We start from the raw sequence: 22,224 nt of genomic DNA, 5'->3' as shown, positions 1-22,224 counted from the left end.
CTTGAGCCACAGGCGCCGAGCCAGGAGCTGTTTTCTAAAAAGTGCTCTGGGCTGGATGTGGTGGCTTCATGCCTGTAATCCCAGCATTCTAGGAGGCCAAGGCAGATGGGATTACTTGAGCTGGAGTTTGAGACCAGCCTGAGCAAGAGCAAGACCCTGTCTCTATTAAAAAGAATAGAAAAATTAGCCAGGAATGGTGGCCCACACCTATAGTCCCAGCTAGTTGGAAGGTTGAGGCAAAGGGTTAAGCCCAAGAGTTTAAGGTTGCTGACTCTCTGCCTCAAAATAAAGTAAAATCAATTCCACCACCAAACCACAGTATTACTGAAGCTGCCTCAGGGCCAAGAACTCCTGTTTGCGTGAGGACATGTGGAGTCAGACCAGGGTTCTACTTTGGAAGCAGCTCACACAATCTCTGCCAGCAGTAAGCTGATGTCAACTCTGCATTAATAGCAGAATGGACGACTCCAAAGACTGATGGTTTACAAGACCCTTTGTACTAACAATGGCAAACACTTAAGTGCTCATTACATGCACTTTACATACATATTGTATTGTAATCCTATGACATAGGGTCTGTAATTATCCCCAATTTCTAGATTAAAATGCAGGCAGAGGTAGATTTGCTAACTTTCCCAAGTTCCCCAGCTAGTAAGGAGCAGAGACAGGATGTGGACAAGAGCCTGCAGAATCCAAGTTCTAGACCACAACCTATTCTGCAGCCCAGCAAAAGTGACAGTAATTATATATTGGACCCTTATCATATGCCATATCCTTTTCAATGTTTCCATTTATTAATTAAATACAACAGTTTGATAAGGTAGGTATATTATCGTTCCCATTTTACAGTTTGAAGTTTTTTTTTAATCTCAGGTGAATGTGAGGGTGCAAACTAGGTTACAATACTTGCATGTTACAGTCCTTCTTGTAGCTTGGCTTTCTATAGCAGACTGAGTAGATGATACACTGCAGCCTGTCTTTTTCAGAGGCTATTCCAACAGATTTCTAGAAAGGCTAGTAATACCCCACAGACGTGTGGCAAGTCAAAGAGCCAAGGTGGTTGCAGAGGGCCCTAGTGGCAGCTGTGAAACTCTTTTCTGGAAGGCAAGTGTAAAATCACTGGCTGAGCACTGTGGTCTCATCATACATTCTGTGACCCAGTCACTCCAGCACTCAAGAGTCACACTTGCCCTGAATGGACAGATTTTTTTTCCTCCATGGAATTTTGTAGAATAAGCATTTGCCTCTGTACTCTGAATTCCCAAGAGTTTGGAAACTTGTGGATGATGATAAACAAGAGCCTTGGAATCATTTTCAGTACAAGAAAAAAGGTCCCATAAAGGCTTGCTTGCAAGGTTACATTTTGTTGGCTTCTGGAAAAACAAAAGACCGCTAGTCTAACATAAGGCCTCTGATTAATAATGGATTCTCACAGTCATTGGTTAAGGAATGTCTTTCTTAAAACACTGAATGCTAATCATGAGATGTTAAATCAAAAGCAAAAAATTTTGAAAGTGATTTGAGAAGGAACAGTTGCTTTCAGGTAACAATGTTACTTGCCCCTGCAGCCGCTACCAAATTGCTAACTGGGTAGTAAAACGGTACGGGCATGTATGAGTTTATAAGCTGATGTAGTCACGTACTCAACAGCTGATTTAAATATACTTCACTGGTTATATTTTGATTAAAGTTAGTTATTATTTTTGCATTCTTCCTTGTTGGTAATCTCTGGGCATCAGGGCTGGAGGAGGCAGGAAATGTATTTTCTAGAAGGCCACTTGAGGATAGACAGCAGAGGGAGACAATCTCCATTTCAGTTTTTATACTAGGTCACTAAATATGAAATGTCTGATTCTGAATGAAGTTCATTAATACATCTCAAACAAGAAGCAGTACAATTAAAGTATGTGCCTTAACTATTGACACCGTTTTGCTATCCTAACAACAGCTTGTTTATGAAGTGAAGAAGAGAAGAAGCCTAGAGAACAAGTGACAGTGAAATAGCAAAAGGTGTTTTCCACAGCTTGAGAATTGAGTAACTTTTCTTTCAAGGAGCAGTCCAAAGCCCAGAAGTACAAGTAGTTAGTTGGTGAAACGTCTGGTGAATATGGTGGATGACAAGAGTTTCCAAGTCCAGCCGTGGTACTTTGAGCAGTGTTGTTTGTGTGACACGTACTCAAGCGCTGTCTCACCAGAGAACTGGCCATTTCTACTGACCAGTCTCGGCTGCTGAGACACAATCTCGACATCATATTGTCCATTTGATTGGAACAGACATCTGCCGTAATCAGCTGACCAGGTTTCACAAAGCTATAATGGATAACACCAGTGCTGGGCAACCAAACAGACACCATTAGCTTTTTTGATGAATCTTCAGTTTTGGACTGTGTTTCAGCAGTTCATCTTCATCCAACTATTGTGCCCAATACTTGCAACTGTCAAAGAAGCTATTCTTCATCACCTAACAATATGGTTTGCTTTTATGTCATGACAGCAAAGAAAAACTTCCAATGTTTCTTGCAATGCTTATTTAATTCACGTGGAACACACCAGCTTCTTTACCTTCCCAATTTGTTCTCAATAGTCAGATGTTGCTGGAATATTAAGGTCAAACCTTGCTGTTAATTCACATGTAGGCTGATAAGAATTTGCTTCAACAGTTGTCAGCCCATCATTATCCACCTTGGTCTCACTCTCCCACATGGCTCACTTTCAAGATTAAATCACTAAGAATGGAACCTCTCAAACTATCAATGTACACTGCATTCATTAGCCACGTCTTTCATGAATACGTCACTTATATTTTGAGCTATTTGTACTAGATTGGTTTCATAACAGAACTTATATTTGAAAATAATCCCATTTTTTTTTTTTTGAGTTATCCATGGTTTCACAAAAATTGTTCAAAAAAAAAAATGGGGGCTAGGTGTGGTGGTTCATACCTGTGATCCTATCAGTTTGGGAAGCTCAGGCAGAAGGATCCTTGAGGTTATAGGTTCAAGACCACCCCATCTCTGCTAAAAATAGAAAAATTAGCCAGGCGCTGTGGCAGGTACCTATAGTCCCAGCTATTTGGGAGGCTAAGGCAAGAGGATCACATGGGCCCAGGAGTTTGAGGTTGCTGTGAGCTAAGCTGATGCAATGATACTCTAGCCCAGGCAGCACAGTGAGACTTTGTCTTGAAAAAACAACAACAAAAACTAAAAGATAATCATAAGCCAAAATATACATTTGAAAGACTGAGATGTACTTTCACAATAAAAAAAAAAAAAAGTCAAAGTGAAACATCAGAGATACCAACTTTCAAACTTATTACTTAAGGAAACTGGACATTTCATAATTAATAACCTCATATTAATGATAGCAGGTCAGAGAGAGAACAAGAGACCACGAAACCAGAGATTTAACTCCTCCACCTATGAACTTATTGATCTGGGCAGGTTCCTTTTTTGGTTCCTGATTCTTATCTGTAAAGTGGGGGAAATGTGGATCATACGTATCTATCCAACATAGCCCAAAAGCATTTGGAAATGGTTATGAAGCACTTCATACTGAAACATACTAAAAAACAAAAACAAACCCCCCCCAAAAGGTATTAGGAACGAAACAAGCCACAGACCTTAAATGTAACACCATCTCAAACACCAGGAGAGACAAATCAAGATTCATGATGTTAAGGAATAAGAAGGTAATTTATAAAAGTGCAATTTCCCAGTTCATATGAAAATGGTTTAATAGCGAAAACTTAAAAACCAGTAAAATTAACAAAACACATCGGCTAAAAACTGTATTTTTCCAACCATGGCAAATATGATGCAGTTACTTATCAAGGCAAAGCTTTTAATTCCTTTATCATGTACTCTGAATCCTACTATTTAGCGGACAATATGATATTATCAAAGGTTTCTTTGGCAGATATAATCATAGGAACCAATACGTCAAACTCAAATGCATTTTCTCCCTTAAACTTATCTTATTAAAGCAATGTGATCAAAAGACTAAAGTGAACAATTTTAATAAGTAGTTCAGTTTATCAGCAAGAGTCTAGAAGGTAACAAAAAGTGCAAAGATAAATCTTTTTGGAAATATATATAAAACAAATAAATCTTACATTTTACTCAATCAGTAAACATACTTATCTGGGTATACTTTTATTAGGAAAAAATGATACTTAAGATAAAAAGAAAATAAATGCACCTCAGACCAGAATACCATAATGAAAGTTTTGTGGAAGCTGCATTTTATTTGAAAATCCACCCATTTTGCTAACATACATTTTAATATTGTAAACAAAAATAGAATCTGCAGAGACAATGCAACAAGTATGCTTTAAACTCATGTACAGAATTGCTTTCCTACAATGAACTGTCCTTCTTAAGGCCCCTCTCAACCCAAACGTTAAGATGTATTTACACAAAGCACCGATCAACAGTGCAGTTTAATTCTTCGTTTACTAAACTCTTGGCTAGACATTAACTTTAAAGATACTATTTCCCCTTATTTAAAAGGTACATGATCATAACATGGCACGAGCCAAATAAAAGGTTCAAGGATTTTGTCCCCCATCCCTCCCCCTGTAACACCTCCTAGAGTTTTACTGAAAAGAAGGAAAGTCTTGAAGAGAAAGCAATTCCTCACATTCATTTTGGAAAGGCCCTAATGTCAAATGGAAAGTAATGACATGCCAAGCACAAAGCAGTAAAGATCCTTCCCAATGCACTAATGCTGAATTTAAAATGTAGTGCTTTTCCTAGTCAGTGAACTGGCAAAATCCTAGGCACAGAATTGACTATAAGGATTAATGCCTTTATATAATGCTTCCCTCAATCCCATAGAAACTGAGAATTCTTAAGAGATTCAGACCTATGGACTTGCCTTGAAATATTTAGTGCTCTGTATGTCAGCTGAGAAAAGCATTCTGAATCAGATTCATTCTTGTGGATAAAAATCAAACATACTGTGTACATCCATACTCATTTTCATGAGGAGGTTTGATACAATATTAATGTTATGTAAAATTGATAATCATAAATAAATACAAATACTTAAGGAATGTCTACTGCAAACTGAATATAATTTTTTTAAAAACAAAAGTTAATTTCAGTTACCATTTCTATATCTGTGAGGACTGGAGAAAAGAAAGATAATACATAATTATGATTTTGATCCCCCAATGAGTCCTGTTGAATTACAGCAAAGGACACAGCTCTTCTCTCCAGGCAGCTTTTCCAAATACAAATTTCACACTTTCCAAATAAGGGCTTTTCTTGGTAGGTTATTGATTATGGGTATTAACAGGAGTTGAAAGAACTGAAGGGTTAGTCACCAAAAAGACAGGTCTTAGTCTTGAATCATGGTAACTCTTGGCTTTATAAACTGTATTGATACGTTCTCCTAGAAACTAGTTCCAGTCTCCTTCATGGGCCTTCACTGAGTTACTGTAGCATTCTAATGGAAGAAGAGTTGAACAGACAGCAGTTTGGATTTTGCTGGAAGTAAGGATTCGCCATTTGAGCACTTGTCTTTTTGGAATAATCCCATTCTCTTCCATCTACTTACATAAACTGTATCTGGAAAAAAAATAAGTGTGTAAGTTAATTCACTGCATTATTGAATGTTTTCTCACAATTAAAAATGCCCTGCTACCTTTACCACTTCCTGGCCCAGAAGTGTCCTAACATGCTTATCACAAACCATGACTACAGACAAAGTGTGTTATTATCAGGGGTCAGAGGCTCCATATTTGAAGCCAATACCTTTCTAATTACTAAAAACAGAGGGGCAGTGTGTAGGGGAAGGGATGAAGACCAATGACCTATTTCTGCATAACAATTTTGGAAGAATCTCTCTATAAGCATAACTATTCTATGTAAAATCTCACTTGGGAAGACAAAGTTTCAAAGATTGTTTCCAAGCAACTATAGCTAAAATGGTAACTAATAGCTAATAACTACAGCTAAGTCATTTCTTTACTAATATAAACCAAAATCTGAAAGCTCTATTAAGAAATACTTTTCACTAGGGCATCACTGTTCACTCAAAGGCACTTCAACTCATGATTTCCTTTAACTGCCCAAAGAAAGATTTATTACTGAAGTTGATGCGATAATAAACTTGCCAAATCAGAAGAGTAAACTTCCCAGAGATCTAGAAGGTATATCTGAACCAGGAGCTAGTGTACCAAGAAGAAGAAATTACATCATCTTCCAGCAAACAGAGGCAATATGGATCATATGCAAAACACTAATTGAACAAGGGCTTAAGTATTCACGGGCCCTTAATTAAAAAGCATTAAAAATACTAACTTTTAAAGAAAAGTTAGTATTTTTAAATGGAAAGGCATACATAAAACTACAACTCTTTAAAGAAGTGTTCAAATGAATTTTTCACAACTAGGCCTGGCCTTATACTACAATCAGAGATGCTCCCAGTCACACTCTAAGGCAGTGTGCAAGGCTGTGTTGCTCTCTTTAATTCTTTTAAGAGTGACTAAAACATCTTGTTTCTACGGGTGGTATTTGATCTCATCCATCTGCTGTGAGCAGCGGATAAAATTATAAAAAGTATTTTCCAAAAGTTGTTTTTCTTTATGTCCTAGCCTGACCTATTTTTATCCTTCACCTAAAGAAGAGAGGAGGAGGTGGTGGGTAAAGGAGAGGGAACCTAGAGTCCCTTAAAGAAACAAAGAAGAAGAGTGAATTGTGCTTAATGTTTGGTAATTAAAAATATATATATATTTAAGTCCCCATCTCCCCCAACAAGCAGCAATACCTAAAGTGACTTATAAGAAATCCTCCAAAGAGAGCTCTGCAAAAGGGTCCTTTCCTGAAGCTCTGTGAGGACTGTGACTGGAGGGGCTGGATGCTGCCGACAGCTGGGGGGAAAGAAGACAGAGAGAAGGAAAGAAAAAAAGATCTCAGAATGACAGATCATGAAAGCAGAAAATGTATGAAAGAAGAAGTGGTTTTGGTTTTGTTATCTTCAATAAATACAGGATGGCTATGAAGTTCATGCGCAATTTTTTAAAAAATTTTCCCGTGAACTTTATGGCCACTCCGTATAAAGGCAGCCTTTGTCAAAAATGGAATTGTTAAAACAAAAATTTTAATCAAGTCAATCAAAAGGAATCCAATGGTAGGTGGTTTTCAGAAAACAAATTTTTGCTTCTGAAATTCCAAAGGAATAGTCTTTTACCCAAAAAGGTCAACATGAGCTGACCCATGGTTAAGATTTTTAGTGTGTGTGCATGGAGGGTGAGGGGATTACAGGGAAGGGGACAGATACATAACTGTGTTTTTAAAATGGAAGAAAGATGGGTTCCTGTGTCCAAGCTATCTGTCCAAAGCTGTGCAAACTCTGACCTCAGTCCAGACCCAAAACACACACACATCTAGCTGCAACATTCTTTCCTTTCTTCTTCATAAAGAGTGCAAAGTCCTGTCTTCAGCACCCCCACCCCGCCTTTTTTAATATGGAGCTATCCCTGATTATCTGGACACATCCAGCTGATGTATATACTGTGGGAGATGAATGGGATCTTAGAGGTCACCTAATGTAACTGACAACATACTGCTCTGAAAATGGAAAACCTTTCAGATCTTTGATCCTGCTTCCAGTTTGCACATATTTATTTGATTTGTAGAATTTGTTCCTATCATTTAATTTTAATATAGTATAGGGCAGGTAGACCATTGAACTCAGCAATATTATCTTTAATATTCTCCCAAAGAGAGACAGCTCCCAAAGAATCAACATGCTGACTTTCACATACGTATGTATCCCTTTCACCAAGTATTTCAAATACAACACGAGTCATTTACTTTGGGACACACTTTTAACTCTTTTTCTGTCTTTGCATAATCTTACAGAACATGCAAACACAGGGCTGTTAGAAAATGAGCTATCTTTTAGGATAGTCAATTGAGCATTCTATCAAAATTGACTAAATGAAAATACTTTCAATTCACACTGCAACGTCCAAATCCTATAAGGGATTTCAAACTGCAAAATCTGTCTTTGTTGGTTCCAAGTAATTTCGCTTCCATTTCTTTCTTTCTTTTAGGAAAAGCACTATAGAGAATGAGTAGCCAATGGCCTTCAGCAAATATCACATCGCGAGTATATGCAATTTGTTGTTCTGGATGCCAAGATCAATTTATAGGTTTAGAAATCATAATCAGTTACATTAGTGGTTCGCAGAAATAAATGTTCAAAGACAACTGGAAGAGACAACAGGAAGGATGATGGAATCACACCAGCAGCTAAAGACAGGAGGACAAGGCAATATACGCCTGGTCTTGAGGTTTCAGATCTCATCCCTACAGAGACAGACTAAGATAATCATATTGGAAGGATGCCCCTTCCTCTCCCTTCAGCCTAACCACCGAAACAATCCTGAAGCAGACTGATTTCAAGTAAAGTGATCATTAGTCACTGAGCTGGAGAGTCCAACATCCACATTTACCAAAAGATTAACTAGGTTTCTCTCCCAAGCAGATTTACTCTTTTCATGTGAAGTTAGAACAAGAACAAACTCTACTTACTGCAGGTAAGACTACATCCAAAATCACAAATTTCCTATGGGGGCCTCATACTAAAATATCTTTTTAAATTACGTCTCAATGAGGGTAGCAGCCTGAGGACCTGACTGTCCAAAGGAAAATGCTCCTGAAGAATACAGACAAGAGACACTTCTATCCTTGATACGTAAACATATGCTTACAAAAGATGCCCCAGAGGATCACAATGCTGAAGAGGAACACAACTGAAATGTAAAAACATACCTGGTTTTAACTCAAACTTTTACAAGTCTCTTAAAATGGTAAAATACATACACACATCTTACACCTATAAATATATCAATATAAATATCAAATTAAAATATGATAAATGGGCTCAGTACCTGTAGCTCAAGCAGCTAGGGGGCCAGCCACATACACTGGAGGTGACAGGTTTGAGCCCGCTCCGGGCCTGCCAAACAGCAATGACAACTACAGTGAAAAATAGCTGGGCGTTGTCACCGGTGCCTGTAGTTCCAGCTACTTGGGAGGCTGAGGCAGGAGAATCACTTAAGCCCAAAGAGTTTGAGGTTGCTATGAGCTGTAACACTACAGCACTCTAATGAGAAAAAAATCCTGGGAATAAGGTTTTTATCACCAATGTCCATAAGAAACAGATGAAAGCACAGCACAGGCTGATCTGGCTGGTTGTACAGCTCCAAAGACAGGGACTCTTAGCAGCCCCTGACCATCTGGTCTCCCCCACTTCCCAGCATTTGCATCAAAGTATAGACACACCATGCACTGGTGATGTAGTCGTCAGCCCAGAGGGTAAATAGGGAAAAAGGAAAGGAAATGTGCTGTAATAGCCCGATCACCGCTCAAGGAAAGCAGGTGAGCAGAAGAGCATGAAGAGACTATTCTGGTGAGTAAGAAGCTACAAAATGTTAGAACTCTGTCAGCCAAACAGTAAGAGCGGTCCCTTCTCTACTTACCATTTCTGAGACTAAATTAAAGAACATGACATAGGACTACTAACAAAAGGCAAAGTTAAAGTACTACTACTAGAAGATAACAATTTTTAAAAACAGGGAAAAAAACTCATGAATGTTTATCAAAAAGTTACTAAATTTTGCAAGCCGGCTTAAGAGAAATCATGATCAGTCACAAGTACACCATCACTAGAAATCTATAACAAATAAAAATTAAACTAAAAATCTTTACACCATTCATTTAAAATAATATTATCTACCCCAAAATTCCCACAGGGCTAAAAAAAAAAAAAAAAAAAACCACTTTGTACACCCATCCGTCTGTTCAAATCAAAGGCATCCACAGCACAATGAAAGTTATTTTTTAAACAAAGTGGCCAGTCTTATTGGTACAGTAGTACATTTAGTCTTCTTTTCTCATTTAAAAGAAAATGAAATATTAAGAAGAGCAGCATATAAATAAAAATACTAAAATTTGCAAGTAACTCTCCTTCTTTTACCATTCTAATCAACCTTAAAAAAAATATTTTGAAATGAAAAAAAATTCTAATGTTCATCTCCAGAGCAAAGATATTTTTGGTTATAGAGCAGTTATGTTCCCCCCCCCCCTTGGTAAAACAAATTTTTTAAAATTTTGTAGAGATGGGGTCTCACTATTGCCCAGACTGGTCTTGAACTCCTGGCCTCAAATGACCCTCCCACCTCAGACTCCCAAAGTGCTAGGATTACAGGTGTGAGCCACCATGAGCCCTGCCTCATAGTGAGGGTTTACTATACTAAAAACAGAGTAATCATAAATTAACTTTAATAAAAAACGAATATACCTAGAGTAAATAGTTTTTAAAAGTCCTATTAGTAGACCAACCATCATAAAACCATTTTAATGGTTACGCCTTCATTATGCTCCTGCTTAACACCAAAGAAAGAAAATTTCAAGTTAGAACAAGAAAACAATAGCAGTCTTTGGAAAGTGAGGCTAGTGCAATTAAAGTTTATGTGGAAATAGAAAATTGGATATTTAGGGAAAAACTTCTGATGTATCATTGGCTGTACTTAAAATTCTTAGACAAGCTGTTTTGCTACATCTTTATATTTGAATTTTTTAGTCACTACAAAGTTTGGGTGTCTGCATACAACAAAATGCGTCTCTACAGCAAATAATGCTGTACAGACTCATTCTATCTTCACTGGAGAAGCAAAGTCAACATCCTAAGAGAAAAATGGGTATACTTTGCTCAGAATGACAAAGCAAAGTGTTACAGAAAGATGGAACTCAATCTAATCCTGGTTCTCTTATAAAATGGGGTCTAGAATACCTAGATCCAATACCTATACACCCTTCTTTAAGGCTGCTTTGACTTTAAATGAACATAAGCACCCAGCATGTTGCCTGGCATATATTAAATTAAGTAGCTCAAATATCAGTTCCACCTTCCCTATTAAATGCTATCAAATGTGCATCTATGCTTTTAAGAGGTGCAGCTCGAGTGTCACTGAATCCATGTTGTGCCTGCCCTTCTGCTGTGCTCTCAGCACTCTGTGTCTCTCATGCAGATTCTCACTCTACCATCAAGCAGTCACTTGTGCTTCCAATGTTATACTCAACTTTCTGCTCCTCAGGTATGAAAAACACATTTTACCTGTCTCTTGTTCAGCAACTAGCAGTGACTTGCACATTGTTAAGCACTGTAAAGTGTGTTAAATTAAAATGCCTTTTGGTGATAAAATAAGCTCTATTTAAAAAGAGTCTCAAAGGCTGGGTGCAGTGGCTCACACATATAATCCCAGCACTTGGGAGACCGAGGCAGGTGGATTGCCTGAGCTCACGAGTTCAAGGCCAGCCTGAGCCAGAGCAAGACTCCGTTTCTAAAATACAGCTGGGCATTGTAGCAGGCACCTGTAGTCCCAGCTACTTGAGAGGTTGAGGCAAGAGAATTGCTTAAGCCCAAAAGTTTGAGGTTGCTGTGAGCTGTGATGCCACAGTACTCTACCGAGGGCAACAAAGTGAGACTATCTAAAAATAAATAATTAAAATAAAAAGAGTCCCCAAAATGGGATGTTAAGAATTACTAAAACCTCTCTCTTAATTTCAAAAACTTGTATTTTAAAATGTTTTTTTAATGTACAATCTATAAATACATATAACATTGAGGGTACATGTTTGCTTGGTCAGAATTGTTGCTTCCGCCAAAGCTCACGCTGAAATTTAGTTCCACTGTAAACGGTATTAATAAGCAGGCCCTTTAAGAGATGTGTAGCTCCTTAGTAAGGGAATGAACAGCCTGCTCGCTTTCTACTCCTCTTTACCATGCCTTCTGTCATGGTACGACACTGCAGGAAGGCACTTGTCAGATGCCACCACGATAATGGATTTCCCAGGCCCCTAAACTGTGAGCCAATACATTTCTCTTCATCATAAACTAAGACAATGCTGAAATCATCTTTCCCTAATACTGCTGTGTAATCAAAACATTTGGAGACCACAGAGCTACTCAACAGGATTCCACAAAGACATCAGCCTTAAAACTGAGTCACAGAACGGTCTAAGCTGGTTTTGAACAATGCTTAGAACACCGCCAGGCCACTAGTGGTACAAGTGGTACATCTGAATTTAGCTACATAGGTTTATAAACATACAGTACTGCATTTCATCTACTTTATATTAAACATAATGCTATTCCTCAGCTCTCTCTGTGAGATATGGCTAAAAGAAAGGATTCTTCTACTACCCGCATGTGCAGGGCCTGCACTATAAGCTGAGTATTTTGGGTTTATGCTCAACACTTCATCTTGGGCTTCTGCCCACCAGTAACATCACTATTTTGTGTTTGAAAACAGTGCCTTCAAAACACTATCCATCTTGTTTCAGGGAATGCCATACAGTGGCCTGGGAGCATTTCTCTTTGAAAGTATCCTGCAGGAATACCTCTCTAAAACTAAAGACTACGGCTAGAGTTTACAATAACTTAAAAATGTTAGCACAGAGCAATGGATCTGGTATTCAAAAATGGCACCTGAAGTCACTGCATTAGACTGGTGGTAACCTAAACTGACAAAGAATTAAAGAGGAAGAAATATCATTAAATGTCCTTGGCTCAAATAAACATCACCTTCTGTGTATAACAAATGCTTCCAAGGGCAAGAAAAATCCTTTTAAAGTTGCACTAGATGGATGGAAATCATAAAAACTGGCTGAGCTTACCCAAGTGTTTGCTGTTGATTCACACAGATTTCAATTTGTGATGCTTCAAAAACCAAAGAAAATAAAAAACCTAAAGTTTATGTCAACTGAGGACTGTAACACAAAATAAAAATTACGTGTATCTAAGATGCATAAAAATTACATGTATCTAAGATGCATCATTTAAATTTCCATTTATTGCAAATGTATTGGTTAAAAAAACACTCGAAATTATGTTCCATGCATGGCCTTGAGGCTGCCTGCTTTTTCTTGATTGGGTTTTCACTAAAAATACCTAAGAGAGCTCCATACTTTTAAAAGATGCTATCAAATAACAGTGAGTCAGAATTAAGATTCTGAACTAATGAACTACAAATTGTTTATAATCAAGAAAACCTGTAATGCACAGAAAGAAATATATGACTGTAATAAATTACAAGTGGGAAATGAAGACAAATCAGGGACTGGGGTCAATTTCTGAAAGTTGGGCAATCTTGTTAAATTCTCTCTTAGAAACAAAAAATGTTCCTTACAATCATCAATAAAAAATACAAGCCTCCACATTCCTAAACCAATTGCAAATATTTTCATTTGAAATCCTTGCAGCAAACCTATAAAGTAATGTCACAATTTTAGATAAGGAAAATGAGGCTCAAAGTTACATAGACAATTTTGTTCTCAAACATATAGTTAGTGAAGAGTTGAGACTCTGCTGAATTTTGCCCCCTGACCCCCAAAAAGCTATGTTGAAGTCCTAAGACCTGGTGCCCATGAATGGGACCTTATTAGGAAACAGGATCTTTGTAGACGTTATCAAGTTAAGATGAGGGCATTAGTGTGGCCCTAATCTCATGACTGGTGTCCACATAAGCAGCAGCCACTTGAAGGCAGTGATTTTCAACCGTGTACAGCAGCACACTGGTGTGCCTGAGATGATCTTAAGTCTGAAAATTTTTAATGATCATTAATTAAATTATTTTTGAAATAAGTTCAAAGCACAGTAAGTATATTCTTGCTTTCACTCTTTTTCTTTCGATCAACACAATTTAAGTGTGCCATGGAAGTTTAACTATAGGTCAAGTGTGCTGAGATAAAAAAGGTTGAAAAACACTGCTCTAGAGGATTCAGAGGAAGCACTGCTCTACTCAACAACCTTGAATTCAACTTTCAGCCTCCAGAACTGAAGGGGAGAAAATAAATTTCTATTTTTTTTAAACCATCAAGTTTGTGATACTTTGTTATTGCAACCCTAGGAAACTAATATAAACTCTTAAGTACATCTGCTGACTCCAAGGCTGGTGGTTTTTTCCTCTCTAAAATCTGCTATCCCAATTAATTTCAACTCTGTTAGAATTTAAGGCTATATTTATCTTGCAGGAAAAAGTTAGAGAAATAAAAAGAGACTTTTCTAGTAAAAGTTAGACAGTCAATACATTACCATGCTTTCTGTATACACAGTGGTCATATTCATCATGAAGATTTCACAGAACTTCATAGTCATCCAAGATTTTAAGAATACTTTCTGGTTTTATTTATTAGGAAGTTATAGTTTTACCTTCTACAAAGAATGTCCCCAGCAAAAACCTAGTAAGGAAGGTTTCATGCTCTAGGTTATCCTGTTAACAATAAAGGTTAGCAGAGACGACTTCTCACATTTTTGTTTTGACTTTTTTAGGTGTGCACTGTGGACTACAGAACCAGCCTTCTTCACCTTTAGTACTAAATCCCAATCCTCAAAGTAAATTCCCTTATGGCAAGAGATAAATGAGCACAACATACTCCTGTCAAAGCAAAAGACCTTCTCAGAAATCCAGCTGGGCAGATCAGCTGACAGAGGCAGCAAAGCCAATACCCACTATTAACATACCAAGAAATTAAAAAAAAAAAAAACCATAACAAATACTAGGCCTAAAGCAAAGAGCTGTTAGTTCTTAAATACAAGAAAATCATCAAAAGGGCCATTTTTGGTAAGGCTTAAATTATTCCAATATCTAAAGCCAACAGTGCCCCCATTCAGAATGATAAAAAACACTCACAACCAGCCTTTGTTTCCTTACAGACACTTAACTGATGTCAGACTTACTTAAAATTGGACACTGCAAACAAAAATACAGCAGCCATTTTGCATCTGTGGCCCTATTCTCCAAAAACAAAACTGGCAATCCTCCACTTAAAATATTTCACATGTATTCTATAAAGCACCAGTAAGAGAAAGCCTAAGAGAACCTATTCCCCTAAGTTACTAAACAGACACTCCAGCAACCTGTTAACAAGCAGTGTAATAAATAGTATGACTGTGAGGAAGCACAAAAAAGTAAAAATTAGAAAGCTCTAGCATTTTCCATGAACATCTACAAGGAAGAACTAATACAGAACACATTAAAAACAGCCAAGTTAGGCATGAAACAGAACAAAATGGTGCCCCTCTTTAAACAACTAACAATTCCATGAAAATATCTAAAAAATATATCCATAACAATGATGGAGCAAAAATAATGGAGAGAGAACAGAGTACATAGGAAGGTGTAATTTCAAAGGTACAGTGCAGTACCTCTAATGACAATTTCCTAAAGAACAGTAAAAACAAAGTCCAAGCTAACAGCCATCTAAAAAGTATTAGCTGGTTTCTCACAAGCAGGCACTAATATAGCACTTAGAGTAACTAGATATAATGGAGGACACGCAACACACTGTCTGGAATGTCTCACTAAATGGCAACAGGATACACATATCTGGGAAAGTGAGGGTACTGACAAAAATATTAACTTGGCGCTGGCTTTGGCAGCACATATCTTAAAACTGGAATGATATAGAGAAAATTAGCATGGCCCTGTACAAGGGTAATACACAAATTCGTGGTACACAAATTTTTGTTCTCACTTAGACTGGAACTGATCAACACTTGTTGTGCACATATGAAAATAAAACTCCATGGAAATCAAGTGGCTGGGGGAGGGCAGTGATGGGTAAAATCTCACGCAAGGGTATAATGCACAATATCTGGGTGATGGGCACACCTGTAACTTTAACTCAATTTCATTTTCATTTAAATCACCATTTACTTCAATGTACAAAGAAATGGTCTCTACCCTCAAGGAATTCTGAATCCAATTGGAAAAAAAGAAAACAAAACAGCCTGGGTACAGAGGCTCATTTCTATAATCCTAGCACTTTGGGAGGCTGAGCCAGGAGGATCTCCTGAGCTCAGGAGTTTGACCCTGTCTCTACTAAAATCAGAAAAATTAGCTGGGCATGGTGGTGCATGCCTGTAAACCCAGCTACTTGGGAGTCTGAGCCAGGAGGATTGCTTGAGCACAGGAGTTTGAGGTTTCTGTGAAGTAAGCTGAGGCCACAGCACTTTAGTCTGGGCAACAGAGAGAGACTTTGTCTTAAAAAAAAAAAAAAAAAGGAGGGAGAGAGAGAAAAGAACAAAACAATGAAAGAATAATTAAAATGTAATTCATTATGAAAAATTATTTTGGTTACAGCTAACATTGTATGGACAAAATTTAATCCAAGTGAAACATTAAAGCAAGAGAAAAATCTTATCTACTTCAAAGATAAACAGTTTAGTTTTTAATTGTTAAAAGTATTCAATCCTGAAGTCAAAGGTGTCTTTAATCCTTAGGTGAGCCATCTAGTAATTTTAGCTCACAGTAACTACTAGCCACCAAATCAAACCAATTTTGAATACTCATATAAATTATTACAATGGTTATGAGTAAACTGAGGGATAAAGAGGAGCTGAGTGCAGTGGCTCACACCTGTAATCCTAGCACTCTGGGAAGTTGAGGTGGTTGGACAGCTTGCATGAGTTTGAGATCAGCCTGAGCAAAAAAAGTCAGACCCCGTCTCTATAAAAATAGAAAATAAATGAGGCAAGAGGATCGCTTGAGCCCAAGAGTTGGAGATTGCTGTGTGCTATGATGCCATGGCACTCTACCCAGGGCAACAGCTTGAGACTCAAAAAAAAAAAGAAAGAAAGAAAAAAAAAAAGAAAAAGGAGCAGAATAAGTTACATGATGAAGTTCTTAGCAGGATCTAATCATTTGACAAATAATGTCCAAAAGTGGCCAGGCACTATTCTAAGAACCTGAGACACATAAAGAAACACGCCACACAGAAGCCTGCCTTCAGCAAGTTCACAATCTAGTAAAGAAGTCTTGCCGGACTGGATGGATGGATGGATGCCAGGCAGTCCTAAGTTATAAAAAGGGGTTTCCAACCTGCAGCCCACAGACCACATGCAGATATTTTGAGTTCTGTTTTGTTTATCGGTAATGTTGGATACTGCAAAAAGTATGCATGGATCTATTATTTTGTTTATCAGTTGTCCTTAGCGTTTGTGTACTTAATATGTGGCCCAAAGCAACTTTTATTTTCCAATTTGCAGCAGGGAAGAAAAAAGGTTGGACACCCCACTGTACAAAGGTAAGTAATGCAGGATAAGGAAAGAGATTCCAGATCTCATAAAGACTAGAAAGAGACAGGAGATACTTATGGGAAATGAGTCAATCCGTTTCATGGCAGAGACAGGACTTTTGAAAAAGACAAATAACAGTAGAACACTGGATACTTATTGAGAATTATTAAGGAATGAGAACTAAAGAACCTAAATATTCTGTTCATTCATCATCACTCTCAAAAATATGTAGACTTCATGAATTTTAAGAGGGAAGCTAAGGGCATGTTTCAAATGTTCAGTTATATTTAGATTCACCTCCTTAGAAGTTTGAGTACAGAGGCTAAGATGCTACAAATGCTGTCTATAAAGAATTATTCCAGTATGTACACAAAGGATTAACTCAGTGAGGCAAAGATCATGGTTCCTGTGGCAAAACAAGAGTAAATTAGAACGTTCCACCCTGGGTGAAGGCTGTAAAACACACGAAGGGTGGACCTAGTAACAGGGAACAGTTATTGAGACTCTGTGATTGGATACATAGAGAACAAAGGGGGGAAAGAATTCAAAGTAACATTAAAAGAGTTAAGATTCTGTCTTTTACATGATTCAAATGACTGCGGGAAAAGACCAGAACTTGGGGCTACTTCCTTGCCACCTGATTTTCTATTTCTTTTTTTTTTTATTTTTTTTATTTTATTTTCCCTCCCCCCTGATTTTCTATTTCTAGTTACCAACTTGCTTCCTTCATTTACTTTCTCAGTTAGTAATATTTAGGATTAAATATTCATTTCAAATTTTATCTCTCAACAAGAAACTTACACTATCCTCACTTCTCTTCTGGCATAAAGTAACCAGAGAAAGTCATTTCAGTCACTGTTTCTTTTCATGCACATGAAAATTCTCAAACATTTTTACTTTCAATGAAAGGGTTATATGGATTTTAGAAGGCAATAAGATAAAAAAAAAAAAAAACCTGGGTCAAGAGTAGATACTGGGGAATGGGGTGCCAGCAATGTTTTTAAGGGCAGATTTTTACTAAGACTTTTTTTTTTTTTTTGAGGAGACGGAGTCTCACTACGTTGCCCTTCGTAGAGTGCCACAGTGTCACAGCTCACAGCAACCTCAAACTCTTGGGCTTAAGTGATTCTCTTGCCTCAGCCTCCCAAGTAGCTGGGACTAAAGGCGCCCACCACAACACCAGGCTATTTTTTTGTTGCATTTGTCATTATTGTTTAGCTGGCCCGGGCTGGGTTCAAACTGGCCAGCCTGGGTGTAGGCAGCCAGTGCCTTACCCACTGAGCTACGGGTGCTGCCCCTAAGACTTTTTTAAAACCAATTTTTTGAAAGAGAAAAACTCATATACAGTATTTCAAGATTGAAAGTTTTACCCATGACTACAGAGGATGCTCTTGACAACTACAGTTGTTAATTCCTGAATGTTTAAATGTGGTTTATAATCCAGCAAAAAACCCAAGGACTCTGCAGAGTGGTTCACTGCTGACAAAAGACAGTAAGTGTCCTACAGTGGCTGTTGGGGCTGAGTTCCACTAGCAGGGGAAAGCATGGTACAAGTCGGCAGTGGACCGGGAATCAGGGATACCGGGAAGTGACTGAGTTGAAAAACCTTTCCAAGTGTCAGCAGTCATTTATAAAATGGGATAGTGACAACAGCCCTGGCTACCTTAAAGATTACTTTGAGAATCTGGACTACGTATGTCAAATGGCTTAAAAACTTTCAGTATCTAAGCTTATGGAAGCAATATATTCTGACAGGAGCCTGCAAAATAAGACACAGACCAGGGGATGGGTTTGTCTACGCATCAGCGAAAAACTTCAGTAGTCAGTGGTTCTTAAGTTTTTAGCCCTAGACTATGGTAGTTTTTTAAAAATACATTTATCTTATCACTTAGTCCTTCACAATAGAAAATCAAATTAATTTTTAAAAGTCAATGATATATATTTGAAGTTAAAAGTAAGAATAACAAAAAATTAAAGGACATGAGGAAAATGTATAATCGTATAACCTCAAGAAAATATCGATAAGGAAATAAATCATCAACATACTTCTTGAAAGGTAGTATCAAAATCTAGGATTTTTTCTTTAGTAAGTTATACCAATAATCAGAACTACTGCTAGTAAAAGGCAGAAGAGAAAGGCGGCGATCGATATCCATAATCCACTTTATAAAAACAAGTGCATAAAAAATCACTGACTCATAAAAGTAATGACTATGTGAATTATCCTTACCCCTAAGCTACATTCACTATAAATATTTAACTAATTAAGGAACAGAAAGAAAAAGTCACTTTAACATGGATAAAGAAAAAGAGGCATGTCGAGACCCAGTGAGCACCTCATGCCTGTAATCCTAGCACTTGTGAGGTCAAGACAGAAGGATCTCTTAGCACCAGGAGTTTGAGACCAGCCCGAGGGAGTTACCATCTCTACAAAACCAGAAAAATTAGCCAAGTGTGGTGGCATACACTTGTGGTACCAGGTACTTGGGAGGCTGAGGCAGAAGGATTGTTTGAACCCAAGAATTTGAGATTGCAGTGAGCTGTCATGACCCCACTGCACTACAGCCAGGGTAAGAGAAGAAGATCATCTCAAAAAAAAAAAGAAAAAGAAAAAGGCGTGGGATGTGTGGGCAAATGTTTGACTTGTAACCAACATGGATTTTCTCTTTTAATCAGAACTACATTCATTACCCACTCTCAGACAACAGAGATGTCAATTTATTAAATGATTTCAATACTCAAAAAGACTGAAAAATGAAAGGATCTCCTATACATTACTAGTCTACAAAAAACAGTAATCCCTTCTTATCTGTGGTTTTGCGTTCTGTGGCTTCAGTTACCTGCATTCAACTGTGGTCTGAAAATAGGTGATTGCAATACAATACGATATTTTGAGAGAGAAAAGGAACAGAGGAAAGGAGCAGGGGAAAGCAGAGTTTATAACTGTTCTATTCTATTAGTAGTTATTTTTAATCTCTCACTGTGCCTAATTTATAAATTAAACTTTATCACAGGTATAACATGATGTGTCTCGGGAAAAAACATCCCATATATGGGGTTTAGTGCTATCCCCAGTTTTAGGCATGCACTGGGGGGAGGGGTCTTAAAACATATCTCCTGAGGAAAAGGGAGGATATACAGAGACCAGATCCAAATTGGATCCATATAAACTAATTTTGGCAATGTAACTCTGTATGCCTTGGCAAATGTAATCTACATGCATTCAAGTGGAAAGGAATAAAAAAGTCTACTACCAAATGCTCACTCAAATGTTTTCCAATCAACATTAAACAGCAGCCAATCAGGTGGTATGCAAAACCATTTAAGAAAAGGAAGGTGTTTTAACAATTGCATGTATCCAACTTTTCTAAATGTTAAATAGTGGGGGCAGAGTCAGAGACACAGAAGGATAAGCCAGCCTGTCACTTTACAAGGAGTGAAGGAGCTCAAGACTGCAGTGAGCTCTGACGACACCTACGTCACATTCCATAGCGTGCCACTGGAGAAGCAAATAACAAAAGAATTTCCTATCTCTGGTCCTAACCATAACACGTAAAAGCTTAAAAAAAAAAAAATCAGATTCCTCCTATGCCAACAATAATGAAATATAAAACAGAAAGCAAATTATTTAAGGTGAATGTTCAGAAACTAGGATAGGGGCTTAGGAACATCATCTGCAGAGGAAAGTCTCTGGTTTAAAGAATTTAGGACAACATGACCTTTAAAGCTTTTTGCCCCTTTGTTTTTGTTTGTTTTGTTTTGTTGAATACAATACTCAGTGGCGAAAGTTACCTAATAAAAAAATAGCATCTAAACTTTTTTTGAGACTTCCTAAGAGGTATTACAGATATTTTAAGGGCAATCTTATTATGGTCATCATTTAAGTCACTAGCGAAGGAACCAAAGGTCTCAGTTAATGGTTTTGAGAATCATGAGAATCATGAAGAGAGAATAGGCTCCTTAAACTCAGAAAAATCATCCTCTGGAGGCACCAATTATAAGCTATCAAGAATTTCTACCTTTAATATTTGCAATCTATGTATCCTTTCCTTCAATAACTGGTATTTCTAAAAGCTCTCATAAAAAGAGCAGCATAAAGATAGGATGCAAGTAACATCTATGATAAAGAGGGGAAATGCTAAAAACTTGTTTCTCCAGTTGTATAAGAGTTCTTTATATTTCTTACAAATCAGCACACTGCAATAGTTACACATAGCACATAATACCTGTGCTCCCGATACAGGACCAAAGGGGTTTGGTGGTCTCATAACAGGCTGGTTGTATATTAAGGTTGGCTGTGTCATTACAGGTACACTTCCCATTTGAGGAGGCTAAAAAATAGAAGAGTATTAAGTTAAAGGATGCTGGCTCACATATATTCCTTATCAAGAATAAGTAAATAAGAATGATAACAGCAATGAGTGGTCCTAGTATCTTTGCTTCCTTTGACTCAAAGGGAAGCTTTCTCAGAATGTTAATAAGACAACTATAAAACTTAAGGAGTATTATATAGGTATGCAAAGTCTTTAATATGCTCATTTTTAAAAGCTGGTAACAAAGTGTGTTTTTATTGAGCTGCAACATTTGAACTTTACTGTAATATACCAAAATTATTTAATCAAAAAAACTTTCAAAATTTCCAAATTTGTCAAGTTTAGATATAGAGAAACCTTAAGACTGTGCATTTTGAAGTAAATTGCCTTGGTATATCAAATCAAGTATTTATGCCATTATGTAAGTGATCATCAGTGAAGACAGCTGATCCTATGAAGAGACGTTTACTCCCCCTAGTTCTTTCATTTTATTTCAGGTATTCTTAGGGAGAATTGATAAAGAACTTATATTACACAAAAAGATTATAATTCATTCTGGAGAAACTGAAAATAGAATCTCAACCAAGTATGTTTCCTTAGAAATCACCACTCCAGAGTATAAAATTAATATAGTAAGTTACAATACCTAGTGTGAAAATAATGCACACATAGACCACTCTATTATTTTGGTTAAAATGCAATGCTCTAAAATCTTGTCTTTCAAGGAGTTCTAGTTAACCTTTCAAGTACATTGTTAATTTGCATCTAGAACTTTATGGCCTGAGTTTTTGTGCAGATTTTTTTTTTTTTTTTTTTT

The 22,224-nt window shown here is 37.3% G+C and overlaps 1 protein-coding gene and 1 non-coding gene across 12 annotated transcripts in view; one reads left to right on the top strand and one right to left on the bottom strand.

Moving 5' to 3' along the window:
* Nucleotides 1-4,209: 4,209 nt before the first annotated feature.
* The window catches only part of PICALM (phosphatidylinositol binding clathrin assembly protein), a 100,966-nt gene continuing 82,951 nt past the window's right edge, over nt 4,210-22,224 (bottom strand). For all 11 annotated transcript variants that reach the window (XM_012803430.1, XM_023511706.1, XM_023511718.1 and 8 more), the window contains 2 exons: nt 21,321-21,425; nt 4,210-5,570 (listed from right to left, as the gene is read on the bottom strand). In XM_012803430.1, the coding sequence (XP_012658884.1) occupies nt 5,556-5,570; nt 21,321-21,425 (120 nt within the window). In that variant the 3' untranslated portion in view covers nt 4,210-5,555. The remainder of the gene's footprint in view (nt 5,571-21,320; nt 21,426-22,224) is intronic.
* On the top strand, nt 15,441-15,546 carry LOC111724555. Its single transcript, XR_002772834.1, has one exon. It is a non-coding gene; the product is annotated as a U6 spliceosomal RNA (small nuclear RNA).

The sequence above is a fragment of the Otolemur garnettii genome, unplaced genomic scaffold, assembly GCF_000181295.1.
Source record: "Otolemur garnettii isolate 467f Iridium unplaced genomic scaffold, OtoGar3 scaffold00001, whole genome shotgun sequence".
NCBI classification, from domain to species: domain Eukaryota; kingdom Metazoa; phylum Chordata; class Mammalia; order Primates; family Galagidae; genus Otolemur; species Otolemur garnettii.
Note: the sequence above shows the minus strand (reverse complement) of the source record. Positions and strands in the feature narration are given on the sequence as shown.